The 20607-nt window shown below is 51.9% G+C and overlaps 1 protein-coding gene across 1 annotated transcript in view; it reads left to right on the top strand.

The window, feature by feature from the left end:
- DNAI1 (dynein axonemal intermediate chain 1) overlaps positions 1-20607 on the top strand; it is a gene marked incomplete at both ends in the record, with an annotated part of 35607 nt that overhangs the window by 8966 nt on the left and 6034 nt on the right. Inside the window, 9 exon segments of the mRNA XM_079790832.1 lie at positions 3343-3460; positions 3741-3784; positions 9734-9981; positions 14734-14823; positions 14960-15047; positions 15696-15775; positions 16936-17084; positions 17202-17301; positions 19508-19693. Of these exon segments, the coding sequence (XP_079646958.1) occupies positions 3343-3460; positions 3741-3784; positions 9734-9981; positions 14734-14823; positions 14960-15047; positions 15696-15775; positions 16936-17084; positions 17202-17301; positions 19508-19693 (1103 nt within the window).

The raw sequence follows: 20607 nt of genomic DNA, 5'->3' as shown, positions 1-20607 counted from the left end.
AAGTTCTGGCAACTACTGTTATAGCCTGCATGAAAAATCCCTCATACAAGGTCAGTATTTGAGTGTCCTATGGTAGGTCCCATCGTTGTGAGAGGAGAACAAATAATCCCTCTTTCCTCTGGATATGACTAGGAAGACAAGACTTAAACAGGTCAGCCACGAAAATGGCATAAGAAAAAATGTGTGTAGTTATGAAATCTGACAGTGGTGCAGCAAAAAACACCTGCACATTAGTGAATCAATGTCATCTTCCAGGAATTCCTGGGAGGCAGGCAGAGCCAAGATTATTAACCCTACTTCATGCATGAGGGAGTTCAAGCCAAGGCCACCTGACTAGTGAATGGCAGAGAGGTCCCAAAACTAGGCCTTGAAATTCCTAATTCTGTGCTCTGTTCTCTACTCTGTCCTGCTTGGGGACAATATAAATGCTAGGATAGAGACAGAAACTTCTCTGGGGATCCTCGAGCATGGAGGAAGGGAAGTAAGGGATGAATGGCAGCAGTCAAGGCAGGCTTCAGGGAGGGTTGAGCTAGATGCCCAGGGATAAGCAGAGTTTGAGTAGCAGATCAGCAGAAGGGTGGATGTTCTGGGCAGGGGATGGCATGAACAGTAACGTGGTAGTGAAAATGAATTGCAATGGACTCTGGGGACAACGGGCAGCAGGCTCAGTGACCAAAAACAGCTAGGAAAGGTGGTTGGAGCCAGTTAATGGAGGGCCTTGAATGTCACACAGGGAATCTGAGCTTGCTCTGCAGATAGTTCAAAGATATTATCCAGGCAGGGCTGCAGCCCGATGAGAGCAGGGCTGGGGGAGAATGTGATTGGGCAGGATACAGAGACAGAGGTTAAGGTGAGGTTCAGGTGTGGGGTGGAGTGGGCCTCGCCACACCTTGCCCAGACTGCATCAAGGGGATGGAGCAAAAGGAGCAGTTATAAAAACAAAAAACAAGCACCACCAATCCCTGAGAATGGCCTATGTGCCACGCATTATGCTGTGCTATTTACATGTATTATTTTATTTAATCCTGACAGTCACACTCTCAGGTTAATACCATTATCATCTCCATGTTATAAATGAGAAATTCAGGCTGTATTACTGGCACTTGTTCAAAACCACAGCTAGTGTGAAGTATGAGTGGTACAATCAGGGCTTAAACACTGGCCCCTTGGATCCATAGCCTAAGCACTTCAGCACGAGACTACAGAGCCACTGAGCTGGAAGAGACATTTCAAATAAACATTCAATAGGTCTATGCTGGTGATTAATTAGTGATGAGGTGAAGAAAGAGATTGATTCAGAAACGCCTAAATCCTGGGGGCCTGGGAAATTCTTGTGTCTTTGACAGAGCCAGGAAAACAGAGTCCTTCCCAGGGCATGTACAGCACATTCCCAAGTGGCTTGTATTTCCCTAAGAGGTTGTGCATTTATTTAGAGCAGCTGCGTCCCCAGAGTTGGCAGCTTCTTGCTGCTGGCTGGTCTCCTTTGCTGACAGCCTAGGGCTCCTCTTGGTGACTTGATGCTCATTGCTCACCCATGGGACATAGAAACCAGGGCTGCCAAGACCAGAAGCCTAAACAAGCCCCCTTGTTATCATTCAGGCCGGAAAGTGACCTTGAGTGCTTTTCAAAGCTGTCAAAGTACACAGTAGCTCTGAATGAGTTTGTCACTCACACAGCTTGGCTTCCTGAAACTCAGTCTCTGCAACTAGCCCACCAAAGGGCAGCAAACATGATTAATATCCATGGAGAAATTGGTCCTGGTGAACCTTTTTCATTTATGAGAACACAGTAACATAACAATGCACTGAACTCTGATTTTTTTAATTGCATACTCTTTTCCCTCTGGGAAAGTGTAATCATGAAGGAGAAGTGAAAACAGAGAAGTGTTACCAATTAGCCTCTCTGAAAGGAGGCATTTTCAAAGATAGTCTAAGCTCAGAGACCTTTGATGTGATCGAGGCTCATGCTTCTGACCACTCCAATCTTTTTTGTTCTAAGACATTTTTGAGGTTTGAATGTAGTCTCAGTCTCAAGGTGTGGACATTGTGAAAGAAGTTGGGGCCATGCCTGAGCATGTCCTTGACCATGTTGATGGAAAGGGTTCATTTTCTCGTAGGTCACCCTTGGTTGGAGAGAAGACTGAGTACCATTCACTTCTGTTGATTTATGCCATTGCATTCTTTGAATGGTCCTTGGTTGTTTGCTCTGTGGCTGGTCCTGTGAGGCACTGTGGATCCAGAGTTGATAATCGCGTGCTTCCTGCTCTCTAGAAGCTGTCTCGTGGGGAGACAGGCCAAGGATAACAGAGGCAGCATAGTGTGTCAGACGTTTCAGTAGAGAAGCACAGGCTAGAACGGAGGAAGAAATGAGCTCTGCTCAACAAGAACATGAAGGCCTCACAGCAGAGGAGCAGTTTGATCTGGATCTTGAGTGAGTAGGAATTTTCCAGGAAGACAGAGGAATAGGACATTCTAGTCACTATTTGATATATAGAGGATACCTGAACAGCGGGCCAGAAATGACATGGAAGTAGTGGCTGGAGCCTTGGTTTGACTAGGAGCCCCTGTGCAAGGGGAGCCATTGAGGAGTTCTCAGTGGGGCTGAAGGAGGTGTATGGTGAGGAGATTTATTCCTTCTCACCCTGGTAGCTCTGCAGTACATGGGCTGGAGGAGGAGTTACTGGAGGTAGGGAGACCAGTTAGGAAAATGGTGTGATGATCCAGGTGATGGCTACTGGGGCCTGAACGTGGACAGTGGCTAAGGGTTTGGAGAGAAGTGAATGGATTAAAAGATAATCAGAAGGAAAATATGAGAGATTAAAGAGATCAGTCAAGGATTCTCCAGGTTTCTGGTTTAGACCAGTAGAAGGATGGATGGGACTTCTACATAAGTTAGAAGAAAGGAGAGGCAGGATAATTTAGGGCAGGAGATGAAATTCAGTTCAGAGAACCCCTGAGGGATCCGGGCAGTTTCACTATAGTGGGGCTTGGCTGTGGCTATTAAGATGGGCAAACCTGGGATTTTACCCATGCAGACCTGGCCACCTTATTGTAATTTACCTCCAACAACAATGGTGACAATAACAGTAACACAGATAGAGAGCTTACTATGTGCAGGGTATTTTTCTAAGCATTTTACATATATTAACTGTTAATTCTCAGGAGAGTCCTATTACTATTACTATTACTATTACTATTACTATTACTATTACTAAGTACTATTACTATTCCCAGTCTGAAACAGAGGTTAATTGCTTGTCCAAGGAGGTACAGATAGAAGGTGGTGGACCTGGATTTGCCATAAAGTGGCAGTCCCAGGGCTGACAACTTGTGTATGTTTAAGATTTTAAGTACTATGAGGATGCTGCTGATGAATACCGGGACCAGGAGGGTACGCTGCTGCCTCTCTGGAAGTTCCAAACTGACAAAGCCAAGCGCCTGGCCGTCACCGCCCTCTGCTGGTAAGTGTAGGCATTGCAGCAAACCTAGAGCCCCTGAGTACCTCCTGTTGCCAAGCCCTAAGCAGCTCACGTCTGTGCTTAGCTATCTTGAGGGTGACATGCAGCATTATGAGAAAAAATGGGATTGGGATTCTTATGGGATTGTAGGATAAGACCAGGTCTCTAAGCTCAACAGTAGATGTCTGCAGTGTAGATAGGCCCCAGTGTTCATGGGAAATCTTGTGTCCATGTGAGAGTCATGTCCATTTCCTGGGTCAATGGGTTCATATTTCCTTTGCAGGAATCCAAAGTACAAGGATCTGTTTGCAGTGGGACACGGCTCCTGTAAGTAATCTGGCTATTTATTTATTTGCTCACTTAACTGGCAAACACTAAGCGCCTAATCAGTGCAGAGTTCTTTGCCAAGTGTGAAAGATAGAGATGACTAGGATACAGTCACTGCCCTTGGGCTCATAGTCAGTTGTCTCAAGACTGACAACCCACACCAGCACTTAGTGCTGCTGGGTGAAGAATTGTGCCAAATGAGCCTTGAAGGAGTTGTCATGGTGAAGAAAGAAGGGGAGATCACTTTTGGCAGAGGGACCAGCATGTGCAAAGGCCTGGAGGCACCAGAGGTATGGCAGGAAATGAAGCTGTTGAGGGGGGCAGGGTCAGCTTGGGGGAAAGGGCTTGGTAAGCCATTCCAAGAAGCTTGGCTCTTGTCCTGAGGACAGTCTACTGACCTTCTCCCAAGGGAAACCACTGAAGGAATTTGAGAAGGGGAGGGACACGACCAGTGTAGGTGGAATTGCAGGTGTGAGACTGGATTTGGGAGACCAGTTAAGAGACTGGTGCAGGATCTGAACTATGACTATGGAGTGGGAATGGAGAAGCAGGCTTAAGAAGCATGAGAAGGCATACTGGACCAGACCTGGGGAAGGATGGGATGGACAGGAAGGATAGGATAGGGGAGCTGAGGGAGGGGAGTGTTCCTGACCAGACCCTGGAGCAGGCAGGGGTGGGGCAATGCTTAGGAGATCACTGTTTTCCAAGGTGCTCCTGCCCCCCCTCCTCCCTCCCCCCCTCCCCCCAGCAGGAGACTGCACTGTGTGGTAATTGTTTGGTAATTTGCTTCCCCTCCATGTTCCTGGTCCCTGCAGAAGCCCCTACCTCCTTGCTGGACTGGACGTTCCCCCTTCCTAACAGGAGAGGGCCCCACACTTCGTGTTAGCTGCAGCTTCCCAGGCTCACAGCTTGTTCTCTAGCTGGGAGGATCAGCTTCTGTGAACAGGAAAACCTTTCCATTCTCCAAGCTGCTGTTGGCTGGCACGCTTACAAGTTCCTGGTCTCTGCCCCTCGGACCGCTTGTCTGCCCATTCTTTGACCAGGGTGGGGAGTTGGGGGGCGGGCAGGGCAAGGAGGAGTTGGTGTTTGTCATTCCTCTCAGGGAGGAGATCTTGGAGCAGCTCCCAGTTTCATGGTTGGGGCTGCCTTTGAGGATGCCCTAAATGCCCGCTTTGTGTCCCTACTCCTGCGGGTGGGCTGCTGCCAAGCTGGAAGCACCCTCCCCCTCTGGCAGGGAACTAGCACATTCCTCCCTCTCTGCTGCAGCTACTGGGCCTGGAACAGGGCTGGGGGGCTGGGCAGGCCCTCCCAGGAGTGGGTGTGGACATGAATGGGTATGAGGCTGCTTTCAGCCCAGGCTCTCTGCCCAGGCCTGAGGTGGGGGTGTGGGGGGCTCCCCAGCAGGTGGGAGGAGAAGCTGCTTGGGCTCTAGCCCCATCCTCCTCCCACCCAGGGCCAGAAGCAGGGTCGGCTGCTCAGAGTCCTGTGGAGACTGTCCATGGAGGCTGCCTCTGCCAGGAGCAGTGGAGGAGAGTAACCCACCCCCCACCCCCCAGGAATAGGTGACCTAAAGTCCAACAGGCCCAGCAGCCTCCGTTGGACAGGCACTCACCAGGGAGGGCCTCTTGGCCCTTCGTTGGTCCTTTCAGCCACATCCACATGCCTGGGAGGTGCCACTCAGCTGCGGGAGGATCACTTTCCAGTGGACTGACCTGGAAGCAGAAGCCTCTCTGAGCCTTGGTTTTCCCATTGGTGACAGGGAGAGCCTGACGCCTGCCGGCCCTCCAACCCAGGGCTACTGTGAGGCACACTTGTAAAAAGGGGGGCAAATGTGCCCTGTAAGCTGGGGGACCACCCACATGCAAAGGACAATCATGTTGATTTGTCTATTGGTCTTTCCCTCAGCTTTCCTACAGGACCCTCAGGAGAAAGAAGGCTGTGGGGACAGAGGGGAATCAGACGACCCCTGCCTCTCTTTTAGAGAGCAGGGCCTGGTGGCAGCCTGGCGTCTGCTGTTGATGCTGCTGGCACCATTGCTGACCAGCTTTCAGATGGGCATCCTTCTCCAGAGCCCGCATGTCTTAGGCGACTCTGCAGAGGCCTGAGCAGAGCCACGCTGGGCTGGGACTCAGGAGGGCCCCCGCATTCACTCCTGAGGTTGCCCCGGGAGTCCCATGCTCTTGAGTGCCCTGAAAGAAAGAGGTGCTTCCCTGAAAGAAAGAGGGCAACGCTGAGGCAGGCCAAAGGCACCCCAGTTACTGGACGGGGTCATTGTGAGGAGCAACTGGCTCCCCAGCATCCATCACACTGCCAGCCTTCCGCCATCAGATTTTGCCTCGGGTGAACAAACACAGGAGTGAACGTTTGGGTTTGTCGTTGGGTTTGACCCTGAGGATCTCAGCCCAGGCCTCCTTTTGCCTGGAATTCCCGGACGTTTATTCTCTGACCCAGCCAAATAAGACTTTGGCAGGGATAGCCACGTACCCAAGGAAGGACGGAGGCCAAGCCCCCATTTGGGGGACAGGGCAGGTTGCCTGGAGCCAGGCTGGGAGTAAGCTGGTGGGGAAAGGGGTTGCCTGCAGCAGCACAGAAGCATCCGCACCTGCCTCCGCTCTGGCGCTGCTGGGTGCCAGGTGAAGGTCATGCCTGGCTGCGAACAGGGCAGAGCCCGGGCGCCTCCCAGGGCCAGGCTCCATGTTCCAAGCAGAGTGAGAAAGAGGCATCAGCAAGTGAAAGCAGATGGAGGAACACTGGAGGGCAAAGGAAGCTAGTCCAGGAAGAGGGGCAAAGCTGGGTTGCAATTATGTCAGCCTGCTGCACTGATGGGGTCCTTTCCAGCTCATTAGCCAGTTCATGGCACGGGAATGGGGACTCCTTATGGTCTGTCAGGCAGGGACGATGGAACAGATCTTAGGAACTCTGTGTGGTCCTGACTTCCCAGCTGTCCCTTAGCCCAGCCTCCCTCTGGGGGCCGCACCATCAAAAGGAGCTAAAGCCAGGCCCGAGTCCCAGCACTAAACCCATTCCCACTCAGTCACATCACGCCCGGCCTGTCCCTGCGCCTGCCCAGGCCAAAGATACACTTGTAGGGATTTAAATCTTGCCCGATCATTTATTTGTCAGCTTCACTAATTAAGCAATGTTAATTTCATTTACTGAAAATGGAAATTCATCCACCTCATTTCTCCCTGTTCATCCTCCACACACAAAATCCATCACTCCTCGGCTGCAGGCTGCGTAAAATTTACAGGACTAATTATGTTGTCAGGTCTCTTTGTAAATACAGTCCATAAAGGCCACTGTGCTTGCTGGGTTGTAGTGCAAGGGCATTGCTGTTGTTAGTTTAATTACTGGTTAGTTATTTAGGTTCTCAAATGTTTGCCTCATTTTCCCTAAATCAAATTAAATGTCCCGCTTGATGTATTCTGTCTCCAAGGCTTTGCTCTTACTTCCCACACTGTTTAAATATGAATTCTAATTGGATGAGAGTGCTTGGAGAAGCCCAGCTGCCTGGGAGGCTGAGCCCAGCCTGGCACCATGGCCTCTGCGCCATGCTGGGGGGCTGGAACCCTCTCGCACTGATGCCCTTTCTTGGGGCAGCCTTGGGGTGGTACCCTCCCTTTGGGGACTATGAAACCCAAGGGGCATTTCTGTTCCTGAAGTCTAAGGTGGCAGGGCTGGGGTGTAGGGAACCGAGGTAGGATTTCATTATTGTCATCGGAAGTGCTGAGGATCATTGCATCCACTCTCCTGACTTCTGGAGGGACAGCTTCCAAAACACCCCAGGAAAAGGTGCCATCTATGGGGGCATCTTCTTCTGATTTTTAAAAGTGGGGTTTGGGTCGGCCTTCCCCAAATGCCTACAGAATTAGTGCCCTATTACTGCTATAACAAATGACCACAAACCTCAAGGCTTAAAACAACACGAACTTATTATCTCACAATTCTGGAGGTCAGAGGTCTAAAATGGATTTCACTGAACAAGAATCAGGGATTGGCAGGGCTTCATTATTGAAGGCTCTAGGGGAACATCCATTTCCTTGCCTTTTCCTGCTTCTAGAAGCTGCCCACATTCCATGGCTTGTGGCTCCCTTCCAGCTAGCAATTGCATCATTCTGACATTTGCTTCTGTTGTTACATCTCCTTCTCTGACTCTCCTGCCTCCCTCTTTCCCTTATAAGAGCCCCTGTGATTACATTCGGTCCACCCAGATAATCCAGGATAATCTCCCCATCTCAAGGTCTTTAACTTAATCACATCTGTAAAATCACTTACTGTACAAAGTAACATATTTATGGGTTCTGGGGATTAGGACATGGATATCTCTGGGGGGCATTATGCAGCCTACCACAGCCCCCCTCCATGTGCCACTTGTATGACTTTAAAGGGAGTCATTAAACAGCTGCTGCCTTAGAGTCAGCCCTGAATGGGAGGCCACGTAAGGGAGGAGGGGGTTTGCTGTCTGAGGCTGGCTCAGTATCCTTGTCTTTACAGCTTGTCATCTACTTCCCTGTGCTCACTGACCTGGCTTTAGCCTGATGCTCCAACATGCCCTCTGCCTGTCCAGCTCTCCCTGAATCCTGAGCAGGAGCCCAGGCTTCTCCTGACAGCCAGAACTCTCTAGAGTGACCCCCTACAATGTAGAGTGGTTACTTGCACGGCAAAGATAGAGCTGGGGGGCTGAGGCCCCCACTGATGATTGCCAGTTCAAGAAGTCATCCATCCATGCTCCTCACTGGGCCCTAGCAGAGGGAGCTGAGGGCGGTGAGAGGTCTATGGTGGAATTAAGCTGTCCCTCCCCTGAGGCTATGGCTTTCTGAGAACTGCCAGATGAGGCACGGGATTAGAAGGTGGTTGATTCTCCTCTTCCAAATCTTGTGGATCATTGAAGACCAAGTTAGAGAGGCCTTAGAGATTATCCAGCAGAGCAGGGTTAGCAGGAGGCAACCCTCCCCCTGGAGAGAGCAAGCTTGCTGGGCCCTGGCAGGCCATGTTTACTCCGTCCTTTGGGGGAGAGGGCCCTCTTCTCAACCAAAGGCTGCCTTAGCACGGGGCCCCAAAGATGGAGGGTGGCTCTAGCCTTCCCCCTGCCCAGCTCTGGCTCTTCTGAGCTTGGAAAGGGTCCTGGGCTGGTGGCAGGAGAGCTGGACTTGAGGGCTTGGGACTGGATTCTGTTCAGTGACTGCACTGTCAGGATGGGCACCAAGTGTGCAAAGAATGAAAGACAGAGTGGGAAGCTCTCCCTTGACATGGGGCAACCAGGGAGGAGGAACTCTGCAGAGTGGTCCATGGTTGACCACCAAAAGCTGTGCCCAGGCCAGAAGGATGGCACAGTGGCCTGTGGAAGCCAAACTGGCTGGTCTGGGACTTCTTGATTCTGGGAGCATGCCTAGAGCTAGGGCTCAGGCTGCAACTGGGGATTATGAGGCCAGGGGGTATGGGGAAATGCCCAGAGGTGGCTAGTTTGAGACATCTATAGACAATTCCGTGTTAGTCCAAACTGAACCCCTGTCCTTAGCTGGGGGGCTGGGAGGCACATAGGCATCATGCAGGCATCTAAGAACAGCAGCCTGCCCCTTGCCTAAGGCATCTGAACCCTCTCTGAAGATACTGCTCCTTCCCAAACCCGCCCACATTCTTCATGTAGCAATTTTTTGAGCTGCATCCTTTCCTGTACCCCAGGGACAATAAGGAGAATGACGGTCCGTCACTCAGATAAGCCTGGTCACCTTTACTGGTCGTTAGATCCTCCCAGGAACCCTGAGAAAGGGTAGACCAAGTCTTATGATCCCATTTCACAGACAGAGAAGATGAAGCCAGAGAAGAAGCCCACTCTCTGGAGAGGCAGAGCAGGGCAAGGCTTGTCCATCTGGTGGGGAAGGGGCACAGGGGCTTCCTGGCAGGGCAGCTGGATGCCCCAACCACAGAGGCCCATCTTCCCCGGGACAGATGACTTCATGAAGCAGAGCCGGGGCATGCTGCTGCTCTACAGCATGAAGAACCCCAGCTTCCCTGAATACACCTTCAGCAGCGAGAGCGGCATCATGTGTCTCGACATGCACATGGACCACCCCTACCTGGTGGTGGTGGGCCACTATGACGGCAACGTGGCCATTTACAACCTCAAGAAGCCCCACTCCCAGCCCATCTTCCGCAGCTCGGCCAAGTCTGGCAAGCACACGGACCCTGTATGGCAGGTCAGTCTCAGACCAGGAGGGGAGACGTGGGTACGGATGAGTAGTGTGTGGGCCTGGGAGCCACTGAAGAAGGGACTTTGGGGAGGAGAGGGCCACAGACAAGGGGGTGGGGATAACAGTGGTCAAGGGTGTGAGAAGGGGCAAAGAAGGGCAGAAGTGAGAGTCACAAGGTAAGAGGGTCTGCAGTAAGAGCGTGTCTGCTGCCCCAGAGCTCCCATCAAAAAGGCCATCCACTGGCCAGCTTTTCTCAGTGGTTAGAGCATCAGCCCACGGACGAAAGGGTCATGGGTGCGATTCCCGGTCATGGGTGCAGGTTCCTGGTAGGGGCAAGGGTGGGAGGCAACTAATTGATATGTCTGTCTCACCTGATGTTTATCTATCTATCTCCCTCTCCTCCCTCCCTTCATTCTCTAGAAATCAATGGAAAAAATATCCTCGGGTGAGGATTTAAAAAGAAAAGGGCCCATCTGTCTGCTAAGGTTGTCTTAGGTATGGTGATTAGTGACCAGAGCCTGTGGCTAGAAGCATCCAGGGCCTGACAGGCCTCTGCTGAGTATGTCGAGGGCTCCAGTTCCCTGTCTGTGGGGTTCCTCAACTCCCCACAAGGCTCTCCTCTGCCATCTGGGCTAGATTTGGGGGAACTCCCAGACAGGGGTGGGTGCTGCCCATTGCCCACCCTCTGAGTGGGACTATAAGGCCTGGTAGGCAAGGTCTGACCCTGAGGCTTCTCTGTAGCACCCCACTTCTCCAGACAGACATAGAATGGGACCATTACCTGGACATGGGGTCTAGATTTCACCCCATCCCCCATCTTATTGCACTGGGAGTGGATTTCATTTCATGGTTTTGCTCTCATGGCTCTGGCTTTTCAGGCCCTTCCTCACTGTTTTCCAAGGTCCCCTTCCTTCTGAGGCTGTGTACCCTGACCTCATGGGCAGGTCTGGGAGAATCTGGGGATAGATTTTTGCCTCAAGTTGCCCCAGGCCTCTGGCTCATCAGACAGTGTTGGGACTCCGTCTTCTCATATTCTTCTGCCCCCTGCCCTGACACAGTCTGCAGTCAGACTCTGCGCCCCTGCCTCTTCTGGCCCTGAGCTCCCTGAGCCATGTGGACACCTACCTGCTCCAGGTACTGGCTCTCAGCTCTCAGACAGGCCTGAGCAGAGGGAGGACTGTCCAGGCACAGGACATGGTGCTCTTTCAGCTTCATCCTTCACCCAGAGCCGGGGCAGAGGGAGGGAAACAATGCCACCCCCCCCCCCAACTACGTACTCCCCAACACACACGCACTACTCTCCAGGGGTGCAGAGCTTGCAGCCTCGGAGTTTCTCTATTAAAAACGCACCTCCCAGTTCGTTGTCTCCATCCAGAGATGTCTGCAGGGTTTTTATGCTTTCAGATAGTCCAGGGCTCAGCATGGAGCATCTCTGGTTGGCCTGACCACCCTCTTCAAGCCAAGGAGAAGGCCAGGAGCCAAGGCCAACCACCCTGCTCCCACTCTGCTATGTTCTCTACGTCAAATAGCAGGTTGGGGAAAGAAACGGGGCATGCAGAAGCCACATTCTCCCTCTCACTGGGCAGGTGCCAGGGAGACTGGAACCCATCTGGAGAGGGTGGCCTTCAGCTCTCCCACCATCCTGTCAGGAAAACAGGGCTGCTGCCTTTGCAAAACTGAAGACTCAGAGTTCTTGGCTGGAATCATGGCTTGGGACATGGGAGGGGCCTGCCTGTCTCTCACTAGTTTACTCACTTCCTGCTTCCTTCTTTCCCTCATTTCCCAGCACCCCCCCCCCCCCGCCTTCCTCATTCATCCATTTGGTAACTCCTCTCTGTTTGCTCCTCTGGGAGCTGAGGATGCTTAAGGGCTTGTTCTCTGGAGTTCCTAGTGGGTAGATAACTATAGCCACAGGCTGAGCAGGACAGGGTGTATGCTGTGGGTACAGAGGGCTCAGAGGGGCCCTGAGGAGGGGGCACTCAGATTGTCCGGGATGGGGAGCAGGGCCAAGAGAGCCAGGGAGGTCTTTCTAGAGGAAGCAACACCTGAGCGGAATTGTGAGGGATGAGAAAGTATTAGTGAGATGAAGAAGGATACAAAGGGGTCACAGGTGCAATGACACGGGGGCATCAAGCAGAGTGGCCTGCTGGACAACAGCACATCATTTGGCGCACGTGTGAGAGACAGGGACGGGGAGCAGAACCTGGGACAAGCACAGATACCATCCACGAGTGTGCTTCTCTGGCAGGTAGAACCTTGGACTTTGCAGGTTGGTGGTTGCAAATGAAGTGTTTGTACGGAAGCCCAATATGTTAGAAAGATGAGAGTGGAGCTGCACTGGTAGGATCAGGGTCCTACTTGTTTGAGGGCCCCTTGTCACTCCCTGTCCCCTGAGGTGCTTTCCCCAGACTCCTGAGATTTCCCCCCAGCACAGTTTGAAAATCACTGCCCAGCCATCACAGGGTTTTGGGCAGAGGAGTAATGCAGTTATGTTTGAGTCTGGGAGATTTCCTCTGGCTCTTGCATGAGAAATCTTGAAGCCCAAGCTAGGACAGAGGCAATGCAGAGAGAAATGAGAAGATAGAGTCCAGAGCTGTTGAAGCAGTAAAACCAATAGAAGGACACAACTGATTTCATATGGGAAAGGGAAGAATTGGTGATGCTGCCTGGAGCTCTGATTTGTGGGACTTGGTTTGGGGTGCCCAGTATGGCATCTGTAGAAGTGGGAAATGCAGAAGAGGAACAGGTTTGGCCAGAAGTTAATACAAGGTGCCAGAGGAGGGGTCCTACAGCCAGTTGGCCATATGAACCTGGAGCTTGAAGGAGAGCCAGGCTGGTGAGTGAGATAGAAGAGACACCAGAGCCTAGGTCCTTCTCAAAGGGACTGTGTCTCAGGGATACTAAGGAGGTTATTTTGGATCTCTAATGCCAGGCTGGGGCAGATGGACTTTGTTCTGTTGGCAGCAGGGAGCCATGGAAGGTTTTGGAGCCAGGAAGAAAACTGTCCATTTAAAGAGGACTGGGTTCCTGTCTCATGACACAGGCTACTTCCCTGGGGAGCCCGCCTGAATAGCCCAGCCCTGTTCATGCCCCACTGTGAAGCCTCAACTAGCCACACTTTGCTGGGTGTGTGTGTATGTGTGTGTTCTGTACAACACTGGGGAAGGTGGTAAAAAGGATAAATGAGCACAAATTGGGGTCAAGCAGGTTTGCCCTAATCAGATAAGGCAGAAGAGAAAGAAGCTGTTAAGCAGCCTCCATCTCCTCCCTACCACCTGCTTCCTGGGCATTCAATTATTCTCTTAACCCCACTCACTACCTGTACCCCCACACACTTTATTCCTACCCTCCCACCTCTACCCCAGGAGTGTGTGTGTGACTTGCACACACTTACACACATACACACTCACTTGCAAATGCACACACCACCCCCCATTGGGCATCAGGCTGCTAAGTGGGGTGTGAAATACAATTTCCATGCATGCTGGCGGCTGCTCATTAAACACTTCCTTTTGCAGCTCCCTAGCGCCTATTACAGCCTGGCCTTTGACACCCCCATTCCCTCCCCTCTTTAAAGAGACTACCTTTACACAGAGGGGAAGTGGTCTCAGCGTCAGGGCTAGCTCTGACTTGTGGCTCACAGCTCTGTGGTGTTTTAGCCGCGCCCCCCCCCCCCCCCCCCCAGTGAAAGCACAAAAGAGTGGCTGCCTTTCTGCAGCTCCGATCAGCCAGGCCTGGGTAGTGGCTGTGGAGGCGCAGTCCCTTTCCTTCTCCCCTGTCAGTACCCCTCCACAGTCATGGTGACAGCTGTGGTTACAAGCATGGCACTGGGTTCCTGCCTCCCTCACTGGGCCTCTGCTTGAGACAAGGGAAGGGACCATGGTCCCAGCATGGGAGGTCTGGAGGGAGCAGGAGGATGGAAAGCTTCAGGCACCCGGCCCCTCCCCAGCCCTCTGGGACATGGCTTAGCCCAGCCTCCACATCTGGCAACAGAAACTTGAGCCTCAAGCGTGTCATCTTCATAAGACAACAGCTCTGTCTCCAAAACACTTTCCCATATGTTTGCTTCTGGCCCTGAGAAGATGGGTGGGGCAGGATTATTAACCCCAATTTGCAGATGGAGAAATGCAGCTCAAATCTGAGCTTTGAGAGAAAGATTCTGGGAGCAGGAGCTAGTGGCGAAGTGAAGGTGAGAAGAGAGGAAAGACTGCCTAGAAAAGGCTAAGCCTGAAAGAGGAGATCGGGGAGGGGGAAACAGGGGAAGCCAGCTGCAGAACATTTGCACCCCAATTCCTAGGATGATAATGATAATGAGGACATCAGCTAACATTTGTTGAACACTTAATATATGCCATGTTCTGACCTAAGGGCTTCACGTTTATTATCTAATGTTTCCGTACAATAAACCTGTGCTGTTACGGTTCCCGTTTCATAAATGAGGAGACGGGGTGGGGGCCCTGTCCTTTCCAGGCCCTGTCTACGGGAGGAGGTTGAACCAACCCAGGGAGGAATCGGGCACCTCCACCGACAAGCCAGTGCCCTGACTTGGCACTTTTGCCCCGGGATAGTCCGGGCGAGAGGGATAAGAGAGACAGGGATGGGTAGGAGGGAGGGTGGGCCAATCGTGGGGCGCTGGGAAATGGGCTTCCAGAACTTGCTGCTGAAGCTCAGATAGGTTCTTGAGGGAGCCCTGCTCAGCTCACAGGCCTAACACAACACTCACTTGGAGTCCCAGAGCTCACGGTTTGAATGTTTCAGGTCAAGTGGCAGAAGGATGACATGGACAACAACCTTAACTTCTTCTCTGTGTCATCTGATGGCAGGATCGTGTCTTGGACGCTCGTGAAGGTGCCTGTTTCCCAGAAGGGGTAACGTGGGGGTGGATGGGGAATGGGGGGGGGGAGCTGATTGGAAAAGGGATACCCCGCAACCCTGCTGATCCATCCCTGTCTATGTGCCCTCCCCATCCCCTCTGTGACTGCAGAGTGAGCTGGTTCACACAGATGTCATCAAGCTGAAGGTGGAGGGCAGCACCCTGGAAGGTCCAGAGGGGCTACAGCTATACACAGTGGGTAGGAGCCTCAGCTCACTCACATCCAGGCCTGGCCACAGCACTCAGGCCGGTCAGTGACGGGGGCCCTCCCCAGTACTGAGTACTCCCTCCTCCACTTGTGCTGGAGCTAGGACTGGAGGTAATGGGAAGCCTGGCCTGGTCTGCCCAGGCCTTGGCTGTTTGCAGACCCTCCCAGTTTGTGCAGGTCCCATCCCTGCTTGCAGCCCCTGTTCCTGTTTATGCAGATCAGGTGCTGTTATGCAGATCCAACCCTGTTTATGCAGATCAAGCCCCTGTTTTCCCAGATTCTGTCTCTGTTTACTCAATCCCCACCCTGTTTATGCAGACTACATCCCTGTTTGCACAGACAACGTCCTTGTTTGCAGACCCTGTCCCTGTTTACCCTGACCCTGACCCTGTTAAACTCAATCCCTGCCTTGTTTACCCAGGCCCCATTCCTGTCTGCAGAAGTCCTGGCCGTTTGCAGAGTCCCAACTGCTTGGGACCAGCAGCAGGCCAGAGGGCCGGTTTCTGTTTGCCTTGCTGGCCACAGCCTCACAGGGGCTGGCTCAGGCTGTCCTGGGAGCCTGCTGTGGAGGGGAGCCTGCTGTGGAGGGGAGGTGCCGCCTGCTCAGGACCCGGCTAAGGTTGCTCCTCTTTTCCCAAGGCTGTGGCACTGCTTTTGACTTCCACAGAGAGATCGACTACATGTTCCTAGTGGGCACAGAGGAGGGAAAAATCTACAAGGTGAGGCATTCTGGCCCCTGTGCCAGCTCCTTACAGGGTGGCTTAAACCTGAATACTCCCGGAGCTTAACATTCTCAACAGATCCTATTCTGACAGATCTCCGTGCTCATCAGTTCTAGAAGGCTTCTTGGGGAAGGGAATGTATTTCTTGAGCTGGTTGAGTGGCAGAAAGGACTGGCTGCAGGAAAGGGGAGGAAGAACCGGGGTGACTTTAGCCCAGCTCAGCATCTTTCCCTCAGGGCCCGCCCTCCCTGAAGGGGTAGCCGTGGGAGTGGGAGTAGAACATTCAGGGAAGATTTCCTGGCGTAGATCTGAACTTGGGCTGAGCTTTGAAGGCCAAGTAACAAGAAAAATTATCTCTGAATATCGGGTGCGTCCCAGTCGGCAGGATGAAACTTCATGGCCAGTTTCCGCAGGTCTGTGTTAGTAGGTGAACATCCTTTGAACCTCTCCATCCATCCAGAAATAGCTCTACTGCAAGCTTTCCTTAGGCTTAGAGACCAGAATGTTAATTACAGGCAGCCTCCCGGGAGCCCCTGAGGCCCAGCCAGAGCTGGTCTGAATGCAAAAGAGGTCCCCACCCCCTCTCCACCCCTCCCAGTGGTGGCCCAGGAGGGAATGAGACTAGTCAGTCACATGTCCAGGAGGGAGGGTCTAGGGACTTGCTGGTCAGGGCAAGAAACGGAATGGGAAATCATGAAATGGGGATTTGTTCCTGTCTCTGCACCTGCTCTTACCTGGGCAAGGTGGGAGGTTTGTCATTGTTGAAGGATTCTGTCCGTGGGCTGCGGATGAACCCAGGGCTCTGTCTGTCCACAGGCCTTGGCCTGGACACAGGACCTCCAGACCTACATGCCTTGGCTCAGAGAAAAAGGCCTTTTCTCCTGGCCTGGAATCTGCTGGGCAGACTACAGCACGTTCCCCCACCCTCCAGGAAGGCTCCCCCGCCACCCCAACCCCCAGGCCGCTAAGCCCCTTCTTTCTCTGGGATGTGTTGTGGGTGAGAAGAGCAGCTAGGGCTTAGCCCCAGCTTCTCTATGATAGTGAGGTGGGATAAGGACAGGAGAAGTTTCAGGTTCTGATCCTCCAGGGACTCTAAGGAAGTGTGGCTGCTGACCTCTCTTTCACACCTGACCCCTGACCCCTTACTCAACCCCCAGTGCTCGAAATCCTACTCCAGCCAATTCCTGGATACCTATGATGCCCACAACATGGCAGTGGATGCTGTGTCCTGGAACCCATACCACAGCAAGGTCTTCATATCCTGCAGCTCCGACTGGACAGTGAAGATCTGGGACCACACCGTCAAGTGAGGGGCCTGCCCCTGGCCGTGCCCTGCCTCAGGCTCCACCCTGGGCTGGGGCCTATGGGTTCTGGTAGTGGGAACCTTCTGTGTCATGGACTTTCCACCCCTCCACCACTGCAGGACCCCCATGTTCATCTATGACCTAAATTCAGCCGTGGGTGACGTGGCCTGGGCACCATACTCTTCTACTGTGTTTGCTGCAGTCAGCACCAATGGGAAGGTGAGTGTCTTCTTTCTGACCTGCTGAGCCGCTCCTGGAGATAGGATGAAGTATCCCATGGTTTTCCTCCTGGGAGCACACTCTGTGCCCAGCCCAGGTCGGGGAAGACAGGATGGAAGGACTATCTGTGTATTCTCAAGGGCCAGGCCACCCAGGGCCCTGTCAGAAGAGAAACTTCATCCCATGAGGCCTCGAGCAGAAAATGCGGCTGTTCATCCTGAAGGCGAGAGGACTCTGGGGAATGAGATGCCACGAGGAGCAGTTATCTTCTCTGAGGCCCCTGGGTGGGAGCTACAGATGGCAAGTACCAGCTTGACGTAAGGAAAAACTTACGAGCCAGAGTTGACCTGTGATTAAAATAGTGTCTAAGGGTGGTAAGTCCCCATCCCTGGAAGTGTGCGAGTTGAGTCTGAGAAGGGGAGATGGGAGTTCAACACCGAGAACTGGTAAGAGCTCAGCAAAAAATATTTTTAAAGAAAATTGTGAGATGCAGTCCCATTTCCCTTGTGGACTTTAATATAAACTGAGAGGCACCTACCCAAGGAAAGAATATAGTGATTAAGGCATCCTGTTAAAGTCTGTCAGTCATCTGTTTGCTGAACAGATGCTTACTGAGGGCCAACTCTGTCGTCCCACTCCAGGCCAGGGCCTGGTGAGTCAGGTCCCTGCTCTCATGGAGCGTATATTCTAAGGAAGGGAAGAGACAAAAAGCAACAACAAATTCCCATAGCCTTAAGTGCTAGGCAGAAATTAAAAGAGGATGATGTGCATGCAAATGTTCATAGCAGCATTATTCTTAATGGTCAAAAGGTGGAAAGAACCCAAATGTCCATCAATTGATGACTGGATAAACAAAATGTATATCCAAAAGGATTATTATTCACCAATAACAAGACCTGCTACAACATTGGGTGAACCTTGAAAATATGCTTAATGTAAGAATCCAGTCACAAAAGACCACACATTGTATGATTTTATTTATATTTGTCTAAATAGGCAAATCTATAGAGACAGGAAGTAGATTTGTGGTTGTCTAGGGCTGGGGGTGTTGATGGGAGAAAATGGGGAATGACTGCTAATGGGCACAAGGGTTCTTTCTGGGGTGATGAATATGTTCTAAAATTGGTTGTGGTGATGGCTGCATAACTGAATATACTAAAAAGCAAGAATTCTGTACTTTAAATGGGTGAATTATATCTCAATAAAGCTGTTATGTTTTCAAAAGAGAGTGATATAAAAGAAAAGGACTGGGTGGTCTCTTAAATAGAGTGGTCAGGGAAAGCTTCTTCCGAGAGGTGATATTCAAGCTGAGAGGTGAATAACAAGAAAGCTCCAGCCACATGCAGATGGGGGAAGGGAGGAGCAGCGGTATCCCACACGTGGGAATAGCTAGTGCAAATGTCCTGAGGTGAGAATGCGTTTGAGGGGCTTAAGGAATAGGCAGGCAAGTGTGGCTGGGGTCTAGTGAACAAAGGGGAAAGAGTATGAGGTGAGAGTGGAGAATCTCGAGTAAGGAATCTGGATGCTATGTATAGTGCCAAGGGAGGCTATTGGAGGATTTTAGATTGTTTATAAAGGTAAGTCTGGCAGCTGCATGGAGGATGGGATTGTAGTAGGAGGGTAAGGGTGGAAGCAGGGAGTCCGGTTAGGACACTGCCACAGCTGTCCAGGCAGAAGTTGCTAATGGTTTGGACATAGGGCCTGGTAAAAACAAGAGCAAACATTTGTTGAGCACTTATCTGACAAGCACTATCTGAATACCTTACATATATTAACTGGTATGAACCCTGACTCTGCTACTTACTAGCAAGTTAGCCTTCAGAGCCTCTATCCCCTCATTTATAAAATGGAGATATCAGAATCTACCTTATAGAGTGGCTGTGAGGATTATTAGATAACACAAACCATGTACCATGCTTACCCAGAGTCTAGGACATAGTAAGTGTTCAATAAATAAATGGTAGCTGCTATTATTGTTAATTCTGCATAGACTTACATTTTCTCCTAAACTTTTATTTTCATTTCCTCAACCACAGGAAAAACATAAAGAGACACCAATTCCCTCTCTACAGCTTCTAGCTCTAGTGTGCTAGGCTTCTATCCTGTTTCCCCAGAAAGGCCAGGGGTGCCCCCCTGGCCCTTCCCAAGCAGGATTGGCCACACAGGCCCATGAGCCCTAAGTGTGCTGACACCCACCTCTCCACAGACCCACGTGTTTGACTTATCCATCAACAAGTACGAGGCCATCTGCAATCAGCCTGTGGTGGCCAAAAAGAAGAACAAGATCACCCATGTGCGGTTCAATCCCGTCCACCCCATCATCATTGTGGGCGATGACCGTGGGCATGTCACCTGCCTCAAACTCTCACCCAATCTGCGCAAGATGCCAAAGGTATGCTTGGGAAGTTTGGGCTACCAAAAGAAATAGTCTCCAGGGCAGTGGGGGATGGGAGAAATGGGAGGAGCCAGGGGGTGACCCCCAGGTTTGTGGCTTGAGAGACCCAGGGTAAGGGTGATGCCACAGCCCAAATGAGGAGCACAGGAGAAACAGGTTTGTGGGGAGACAATGACTGGACATGCTGAACCTGAGTTTCCTGTGGGGCCCCAGGTGCAGATCCAGTGAGTAGGTGACCATGTGGGTCTGAAGCCTGGAGGAAGCACAGGGGCACCATCGGCTTGTTTGGTGTAGACCAGGTCACCCAGGCAGGGTGCTTGGGGCTTAGTCATTGGCTGGGCTTACACAGGCTTCAGCTCCAGCGGTCCCTTGCTGGGAACTGTGGGACCACACAGGGAAGAAGGAAATGAGCCATGAGGAGGATAACTAGGTCAGCAGCCAGCCAAGTCCTCCTTTTGAGCTCTGGTTCTTTTCTGAGATATCTAATGATCTGGAGACCCTACTCAGAGCCCAAGGGCCCCAAATACAAGCCACGTTGCCCAGAGCCCTGATCTCCAAGTCTACGGTAGATCTCAAAAGTCCAGATTCAGACTTAAGAACCCAGGCTTAGAATCCAGAGCCCAAGGGCCCAACTTAAAAACCAAAGCTCAGGAGCTCAGAGTTCAGTCCTGCCCACTTGGTTGCTAAGAGAGGAAATGGAACTTGTTTTCTGGGCCAGGATCAGAGGTGAGCCAGGGCTGGGCCAAGTTGCCCTGATGACTATACTTTGTCGTTGCAATTTGAAGCATTTACTGCAGTTTGAGGCAAGGGCAGGGGCCTGTCATTTTTAACAACTGACACCTGCCCCTCTGCACCCCTACCAAGCCAGAGGCCATTGCACCATCTCTCTGGTGCTGGCCTGTTCTCTTCTC

This window comes from Cnephaeus nilssonii (genome assembly GCF_951640355.1).
Source record: "Cnephaeus nilssonii genome assembly, chromosome: 14".
In the NCBI taxonomy this organism is placed as follows: domain Eukaryota; kingdom Metazoa; phylum Chordata; class Mammalia; order Chiroptera; family Vespertilionidae; genus Cnephaeus; species Cnephaeus nilssonii.
This window is presented reverse-complemented; position numbering and strand designations above follow the sequence as displayed.